At 33.7% G+C, this 9,124-nt stretch overlaps 2 protein-coding genes across 7 annotated transcripts in view; both read left to right on the top strand.

Moving 5' to 3' along the window:
• LOC110099731 (O-glucosyltransferase rumi-like) overlaps positions 1-413 on the top strand; it is a gene marked incomplete in the record, with an annotated part of 6,560 nt that extends 6,147 nt beyond the window's left edge. Inside the window, 1 exon segment of the mRNA XM_020826988.2 lies at positions 273-413.
• Positions 414-3,973: 3,560 nt separating this feature from the next.
• LOC110099708 (UDP-N-acetylglucosamine transferase subunit ALG13 homolog) lies at positions 3,974-8,179 on the top strand. Of its 6 annotated transcripts, XM_028697290.1 has the most exons (4): positions 4,841-5,225; positions 5,537-5,711; positions 6,706-6,805; positions 7,836-8,179. In XM_028697290.1, the coding sequence occupies exons 1-4, from the start codon at positions 5,176-5,178 to the stop codon at positions 8,090-8,092; spliced, it is 582 nt and encodes a 193-aa protein (XP_028553123.1). In that variant the 5' UTR covers positions 4,841-5,175; the 3' UTR covers positions 8,093-8,179. The 6 variants fall into 6 exon arrangements, 1 of the variants encoding a protein (XP_028553123.1); XR_003701620.1 differs by lacking the exons at positions 4,841-5,225; positions 7,836-8,179 and adding an exon at positions 3,974-4,138 and having other exon boundaries at positions 6,706-6,810; XR_003701619.1 differs by lacking the exons at positions 4,841-5,225; positions 7,836-8,179 and adding an exon at positions 3,974-4,138 and having other exon boundaries at positions 5,491-5,711; positions 6,706-6,810.
• The last annotated feature ends 945 nt before the right edge of the window (positions 8,180-9,124 follow it).

The following is a 9,124-nucleotide window of genomic DNA, read 5'->3' as shown; positions in this document are numbered from 1 at the left end:
CATTGTGGACGCTGGACGTTGGATGCAACTCTATGTCTGGATGCCGTGGTACCGAGCGGCTCGATACTGAGCAACACCGAGCTACGGTACAATAAAAGAGTGACGTAGTGTATTATGATTGGTCTCCGGATGACTTTCAATGTTCACACAGCATAATTTTTAATAAAATTCATATTCTTAGATGATTAGGGTTGAGGTTACTATTTTTTTTTTTTTTTACCAGTATAATAGTCTAGAGGAAGCTACTCCTAGAATTCAAAGTGGATTAATAGATGTCTAAGATTTGAGAATCATACCTTCCAATGGAAAGTGTAAATGTTCATAATGTAAGTGGTCATGAGATTTTATTGAAATAACTGTAATATTTTATATGTTGTGCGTTTGATTTGAGATATTGTAATAAATAAATAACATTTTGAATGCTCTTTTCATCATTAGACTTGTGAGGCAATAACTGAGAATGGAAGTAGGCATGCTTGAAACATTAGCTTAAGGTAGGTTCATTATATATTCAGTAGGCTTTGAGATTTGTTTGAGATAGTTTTTTTATTCTTTTATTTTTTCGATAACAATCATAATTTTATTTTATCATTGTTTTCATATTACTTTCTTATTGTTTTTAAAAAATTTCTAGGATGGTAAGTTGTTTTCTTATATGCTAATTTAAATTAGAGCTAGGAATGAAAGGGTGGACTAGATTAAATATATTATATGTTTAAATATTAATATATTGACTTAATGTGAATTGAACACACATGTGAATGTGCGACTTCCTTAAATGCATGTGTATGATGATGATCGACAATATCACAACCTCTTTGGCAAAGGCAAGATTTCCTTGTTACTTTCTCATTACTTTTAATAATGTTTGTGGTTGAATGCTGCTTTCTGCAACCATAGTAGCAAATCTGTTTTTTCCATAACAGTTTCATAACTAACTTTATAAAATATTGTAGTCATCATAAATAGTTCCTTATGATTGTTCTGCTTTTTAGATAGTGACCATAATTTTATTTGGCTTCTGCTTTATCACAACTTTTCCAAAAATTTGAAATTTATTTTATATAATCAAAGTAGCAAAGTTGTTTTCTTCATACCAACATCATAAAATATTAATTGCAGCAATCTCAAATAATAAATCCTTTTTTTAAAGATGCATTAAAAAGAAGTTTCCTATCACAAAACAAAATTTAAAAGCAATGGCCAAACAGAAGCTATGATTTTGATGTGAAAAGCAAAGCAGTAAGAAATTTGTCCCAAAACTTACCTGGGTTTAACTTTTAATTTTTAGTTTTTATATTAATTTTTGTTATTTACAGTTAAATATAAAAAAGTAGTTTTCTAAATTTCAAATATAATATATTTATATTTTGGCGCACATCACCAAAAAATCTTTCTAATCAAGCTAAAAAATTAATGCATTATTTGAATTTGAAACTTTCATAATTAAATTTAGAATCATATAAATTGCAATTTTAGCAAATTTATAGTGAAACTAAGTGTCTCGATGAGGTGAACTCATTAACATCAAAAGTGATCTTATCAGACTTTGAATGAGACAAAATCAAGCAATCAAAGCATAATTGATAAATTCAGATCGACCATTAATTGAATGATTAAACACCATAAAAAAATCCGGCACTAATAGTCAAATGAATGCCTCGTCGAAAGGAATTCAACAAGCTCAATATCATTCAATTTCGTGGTCATTATAATATATTTATAGCTGAATGAATATTTTTTTATCAAAGAAATCAGCACTAGTTGTTTGATAAAGTGTTTTAGCTTTTAAATTAAAATTATCAAAGTGTCAAACTTTCAAAAAGTTATAAATACGATATCATTGTTTACATGAAATGGGGGCTTGAACTTGGAGCTTAACATACATTTGGGAGTTATGAAAAGCTCTTGGCGATTAACATTGATGACCATCACCAACAACTATTATCACCCCACCATCATCCAACTTTCATCCTCTAACCATAATCACCCGAGTAATATATCTTGATCACTATCACTTGATCACTAAGATCATCAGACAATTATTGCTTGACTACAATCTTTTTGAACGCTGTTGTTTGACTACAGCTCCCAACCATCATCGACTAACTATTTTCTCTCGTTAATTTTATCTCCATTAATGCTAATGCATATTATCATATATAAACCTAATGCACATCGTTCACATTAATATTGATGCCTACTAATTTCATCCTTTATCATCGCTAACAATGTTGACGCACATCATCGCCTATAAAGCTGATGCATATTGTCAATACTCGCCAAAGTTGATACAATTTATTGACATAAAGAGAAAAAAAACCTACCAACTTTATCACCTATCATTATTCACAACATTGATGCATATTATAACTAACAAGACTAATACACGTCATCAACATCAACACCAATTCCTAAAATCAACATTAAGATTATACTAGCTTTCATTGTCTATAGTCCCCTCATCTCAATGGAGAACGATTCAACATAAAACTAGCAATCTATTTAAAAAGGGCATCTTTTGTACCCATTATAATATATATACAATTTATACCCATTATTATTACTTCCTGCTATATGGGAGCTCGCTCCCTGTGAAGGTAACTATCTTTCTCCCTTTTGCGCGGTTTTTCAGTCAAATCTCTTAATTGCCACCTCTTGATATCAAACTAGTTCCAAATATTTGTAAGGGATGTTTGGATGCACCAAATATTTAATACAAGCAGGATTTCGTAAATCCTCTAAATTCGGATTTATTAAATTTTACGGGTGTTAAATCTTGAAAATTGTTGGTAACATTCAAGATAAATCTTGATAAATTTAGTGTGACTATTTGGCAATTCAATTCAGGATTTAAGGTGATTAACACATTTGAAATTTATTTCATAGATGATTAAAGTACAATAACAAAAGTTCAAATAAAATACATCAAAATTTTGAATATACTAATTAATATTTTAATACTAATTAATTATTTAATTATTATTAGGGGTGTCAATATTGGACTCGACCCAAACCCGAAACGGGACGGGTTTGGGTCCAGAAAACCGACCGGTTTGCAAAATCGGGTCGAGTTTGGGTTGACCTGGAAAATCGGAAATGACTCGGAATGACCTGAACAGCAACGAGCGAACACCCATTGCTGCTTCGGATCAAAATGTTGTAATTTCCGATCCTATGGGAGGGAAAATCGTCAAAGGAGTGATGTCGAACAACCACGAAGGAGCCGAATAACAACGACCAACGAGCAAAGTCAAACAACAACGAAGCCGCACAGCAACGAACGAACTCCCGTTGTTGCTTTCGATCAAAATGTTGTAACTTCCGATCCGATGGGAAGGGAAAATCGGCAAAGGAGCGATGTCGAATAGCCACGAAGGAGCCGAACAACAACGAGTGAAGTCGAACGTCAACGAAGTCGAACAACAACGAGCGTACTCCCGTCGTTGCTTCCGATCAAAATGTTGTAACTTTCGTTCCGATAAGAAGGGAAAATCGTCAAAGGAGTGATGTCGATCAGCCACCAAGGAGCTGAAGAAGAGATGCATGGAATCTCTAGTTCTCTACACCTCTTGCGAAGCAACGAAGCCCAACATCAACGGCGAAAAGAGAATATGAAAGGCACTATTCGGGTCGGGTCGGGTTGACCCGAGCTCGAAGCGGGTTGGGTTCGGATCGAGAAAATCGACCCGTTTGCAAAAACGGGTTAGGTTGACCCAAACCCGAATAGTGTCAGGTTAGTTTCAGGTTCGACCCAAACCTGACCTGTGACCCGAAATTGACACCCCTAATTATAATTTATAATGTTATATAATCATTTATATTTGAAATTATATTTAATCTACTAATTATTTTGAAATAACTAAGTATTTAACTAATAATTTAAGTATTATTTAATTAGTTTTACATAATTATTAATATTTTTAATTATATTAATTAAGTTAACCAACAATAACATCGTCTAGGGTTTGCTTTTCCCTTTTGTATTTCGTCGTTGCTGTTCGGCTCCATTCCTTCGCATGAGGTGTAGAGTTTTGCACGAGTCCGTTCTTCGGCTCCTTCGTCGCTGTTCGACTTCTGGATCGTAAGTTACGACATTTTGATCGGAAGCAACGACAGGAGCTCGCTCGCTGTGCAGGTAACTTTCTCCCTTTTGCGCGCTTCTTCGGCCAAATCCCGTAAATCCGCCGAACGGAAGGATTTTTTCGGTTATTACTCTATTTTCCCATCTAAGAGTCGTTTAAAGCAGCCAATTTTTGTTTTTTTGGGTGTTAACGCACCCTGTTAGATGATCTCCAACCGAAAAACTCATTTTCCACTCCAAAATACAGTAATATTTCAAAATGCAGTAATTCATCTCCAACCGAACTCTATTTCTTGGTGAATATTCTATCTCAACCACAAGCTCTAGCCTTTATCTCCTCCACTGTCTCAAAAATGCCTTTGTGAACAGTGTTACGCCAATTCAAGAGTGAGAGAATTGCACCCTTTCTCCGTTCGATTGGAGAAGTTCGCCGACGCATGGAGTTCGGTTGGAGATGTAGCATGCTAAAAATTAATGAGAATATGTTTAAAATGCGAAATTTACTTAAAAAATCCAAAAATATATGTGAGAAAGTTTTAATTTCCTTAAATCTCTCATGTATCAAAACTTTTAATCAGAATTAAAACAAAAAAAGTTTTTTTTTATCTTATAATTACATTGAAATTAAATATACATTAGAAAACAAAACAACATCCAAAATTAAAAAAAAAACTTAAAGAATAAGTTTCTTTTATTGAAAAAATAATTGAAAAAAATAAAAAGAATTCAGATAACAGATGATAAGAAATGAAAAAGAGTGAAAAAAAAAAAGAAATAAAGGTGATATTCAGAGGAATTTTTATGTTCAAATAGCTTTACTTGTCATTCCAGTTCCAGAATGATCACATGGGTATATATAAGTTACATGGAGATTTCTAGATGCAAATAGAGCTCTAGATAAGATTCTAGGAAAAATCACATTAGGATCACTATTCAAAATTGGGATTAACTTTTACTATTCGCATGATTCTTTGTATATTTTATACCTGCATGATCTATTCCTTGTATTGATTTTTCTGTGACAAAACTGTTTTTCTTTGATCTGGATTCAAGAATTCAATTTTTTTACTTTACTCATCAGTAGGGTGAGGATGCTCAATGGTGAAGCTCACGTAAACTTTCAGATCATGGTTATGTCTTGGTAATGAAATTATTATTATTTTTATTGTTGATACTTATTTACTATAGTTTTATAGAAAACTTCTAGAAATGATAATTGGAAATAGATTAAAATAATTTAAGTTTGACATGTTGTAACAAATAAATACCATTTTTGATATCTTTTGTGCAAATTACATGCATCTCTGTATTCGTTATAAAATCTTCTTGCATGTCTAATTTCTAGGGGTATCGTCAAACTCTTAGATCATTTAAATTATAAATTTATAATGTGAACTGAAAAAAAGGTTTGGAGCTGAGATAGAGAAGTGATACTTCCTGGATGATGACTAGTGGGGCTGTGGATCGTGAGAAGGAAAAGAAGGTGGTGTTTGTAACGGTTGGGACTACTTGCTTTGATGCTCTTGTCAAGTCTGTGGACTCTCGGCATGTGAGGAATGAACTAAAGAAGAGGGGTTATACCAATCTTCTTATACAAATGGGGCGTGGATCTTACATCCCAAGAAAGGTTCTTTACTTCTTCCTCCCAATAGGCCACTGTTTTTTCTTGTATTTTGCTGATGAAGAGTTCCATTAGAAGGAAAATAGTAACACATCGGATAAATTGTATTGATCAATTGATAGACAATAAATAGGGCACCAAAAAACGATCAAAACTTGGTAGAAATGAGAATTTTATAAGGAATTTATAATAACATTAGGAAGGATAACATGAGATTTGATTTAGTGATGGGGTTGTACCTAATAAAGATCATATGTAGAATTAGATGATTTGTGCATGCATAGTAAATGACAAAAAAATGCACCACATTTGATGGAGATGCTATTATTATGGAAGAATTGAAGGTAAAAGGTTGCATGGGTCCCTGGCTAGAGTTTTTGTTAGAAAAAATCTATGTAAATTAGAGTTCATACCACTTTCAAATCCTCACATGAAAAAATGGCAAGAACAACTGGGACTTCTGTACCCAAATTGTTTTGGTAAGGTTCATGATAATGATTCTTCTATGATGGTAATTGATTATTTGTTGCTTCATTCGATTTTTTATCATAGCTTAATATCAATCCCTCAAGAAATCCATCGCAAAACATATAAAATAAAATATAAATAGCAACAACAGAGAATCTAAAGATTTTTGTCTTCCAGGCCTGTGGGCATGTCTTCACTCTAGATGGTTAATTTAATTCTTTCTGCTGAGAGAGCTGTGCTTTCTATAGAAAAGAGTTATTGAAGTATCCATACATATTGTAATTTGCTACTATGCCGCACCCATTTCTTTGATTTGCTATATTCTCTCTTCGTTATCCTTCTTTGTCAATGATGTTTCAGAAAGCATTTTAAGCTTCTAATTCTGTTTGAAAAATCAAGCTATAGATTAGTATTACCTACTTTGACAAACTTCATATTGTTTACTAAAAATACATAACCATTATGTTTGTTTTCCTTTCGCTCCAGTAGAGTAATTGTGCTCTTTAATACTATCATACAGTCTACAATGCAGTCTTGTGGAGAAGATGAGTCTCTTGTTGTGGATTATTTTACTTTCTCACCCAGTATTGCTGATTATATGAGGTCTGCATCCCTTATTATCAGCCATGCAGGTACATGATTACATGGCTAACGTTGTAGATTGTACCCTTTCCTGTTTCTAGATCTGCGTTATAATTTAGCCTTATTGACTGTCTGAGTTGTTTCAGTGCTCTTTTATTGTCTCTTTAAGGTGCTATTGATTCCCTATTTAGTCTCTTCTGAATTTGAGATTTCACGTTACTATGAACGATATTGATAATTTTACAATTGCACGCTGACATGATTCAAGTCAAATACTTTTTGCTCTTTTCCCTTGTTGGATTTGTAAACATATGGGGATAGGATGAGTGACATCGGATGGCTCATATTAATTCCCTCGATTATAGAGATTTTTTCAACTGTTTAATTGCTTTAATGATGTGCAATTAATGATGCCGGAATTCAGCGATCTTGGTCTCTTTGGATTCGTCTCGCTGAGCCGCTAGATTTGGCTATAAGCATGACATATTTGAATATCATTTTGTCATCCAAATAATGCTTTGTTCCTTCCAAATGTGGTTCGGTTCCCCAATTTGGACCCATTTGGGCTCGGGTTAGACTAATTTTGGTGTCGTTAGGTTCGTCTCTTTGAGACGTTCAGTTTGACTATAAGTTTGCTTAAATTAGAATTCATATGATTCTGAATTTACGTGAATGAACTTCAAACAAAACGGAAAGATCCAAACTTATGCACATCTTTGGTTGCACAAGCACCCTAAGCGAAGCTCATATTAAGGGATCAGCACACATCTCACGAACAAACAATAAGTTTGTATCATGTGAATGAAAACTTTCTTGATGAGACTAAGGCTTCGTTTGGGACAACTTTCTTTCTGCTTCTTAAAGCAGCTTTATAGTATAAAAATTTAATTTTTGTACTAAAAAGCTGCTTTAAGAAGCAGTAAGAAGTCCATCTCAAAGTAAGCATGCTTCTTAAAGCATCTTTCTAGTATTTTTTGTAATAAATTTTTATTCATTTCTCTTCGTTACATGGTTCATCGTTATGAGATCGGTTATCAGGCATCAACAATTCGAGCTTGACAATGCTGGTTTACAATGCAGGATCTGGAAGCATATTTGAGACCCTGCGATTGAGAAAGCCATTGATTGTAGTTGTGAATGAGGATCTCATGGACAACCATCAGAGTGAACTGGCAGAAGAGCTTGCAGAGAGGAAACATCTATTCTGTGCCAGTCCTCAAACACTAGGTCAGACCATTCAAACCATGGATTTGGATTCACTTCTTCCTTTTCAATCTGGAGATGGCTTGCCTGTTGCAAAGCTAATAAATAAGTTCCTTGGTTTCCCTGCTGAATGATTCATCCAATAATTCCTTGAACATGTATTTTTGTAAATCACTTTCTTTCTGAAATAATGCAATGACCTGCAGGCTGGTTATTATTAACTTTTTTTTTTGGGTTATTGAAATGCTTTAGTAGATGGTTTACCCCCTTACTATTCTTTGGATTCATCAGGTAACTTAAGTTCCAGTGAGATTGGGTTGACTATGATTAAACCATAGGAGGGCTTAATTGGTCATGACTGAGTATATTAGGTTGACCATGGGTCAATTATGGACCAGTTTAATCTATGGGTGTAAACGAGTTGAGTTTAGGCCTTGTCGAGCTCGTCTCATCAATTGGAAAGCAAGCTCGAACTCGAGCTCGTCCCACTGTAAATGAGCTCGAGGTCGAGTCGATCTCGACAGGCAAGCTCGAACTTGAGCTCGTCCTACTGTAAATAAGCTTGAGTCGGGTTGCGAGACATGGGGGAAATTTTAAAATTTAGGCGGGATTTTTAAAACTTATTCAAAATTTAGAAAAAAAAAAAGAAAGGTTTAACATTTAAATAAAAATTATGTTGTTATTATTATAATTTTTTAAATATTTAAATTTAATAAATAAAATAAAATTATTTAAAAAATATTAATATTTATTCGAGCTGATTTATGAACAGGCTCGGTTCACTTACACCCCTAGTTTAACCCATGAATGAGTTAGTCATATGGAACTAAGAAACCTAGCGCAAGAGTTGGTGGTTCTTAGAGTAATGTCGGGCTAATTCAAGCCATGGAATCGAACTTCCTGCACATTTATAAGCATTGAGGTTTTGTTTGGAACGGCTTTATTATTGCTGTGCAAAGTAGTTTTTTAGTATAAAATTTTTAATTTTTTATTAAAAAGTTACTTTAAGAAGCAGTAAGAAAGCCGTCCCAAACAAAGCATGAGATTGACATTTCCAACATGTCCCAAAAGTTCTAGGATTTGCAGGTATGGAGCTAATACTCAAGATGAGCTAGGCTCTTAGGCCAAAGGCCAACTGGCCAAATTAGGTTTGTTGGGATTTTTTA

The sequence above is a fragment of the Dendrobium catenatum genome, unplaced genomic scaffold (genome assembly GCF_001605985.2).
Source record: "Dendrobium catenatum unplaced genomic scaffold, ASM160598v2 fragScaff_scaffold_908, whole genome shotgun sequence".
NCBI classification, from domain to species: domain Eukaryota; kingdom Viridiplantae; phylum Streptophyta; class Magnoliopsida; order Asparagales; family Orchidaceae; genus Dendrobium; species Dendrobium catenatum.
This window is presented reverse-complemented; position numbering and strand designations above follow the sequence as displayed.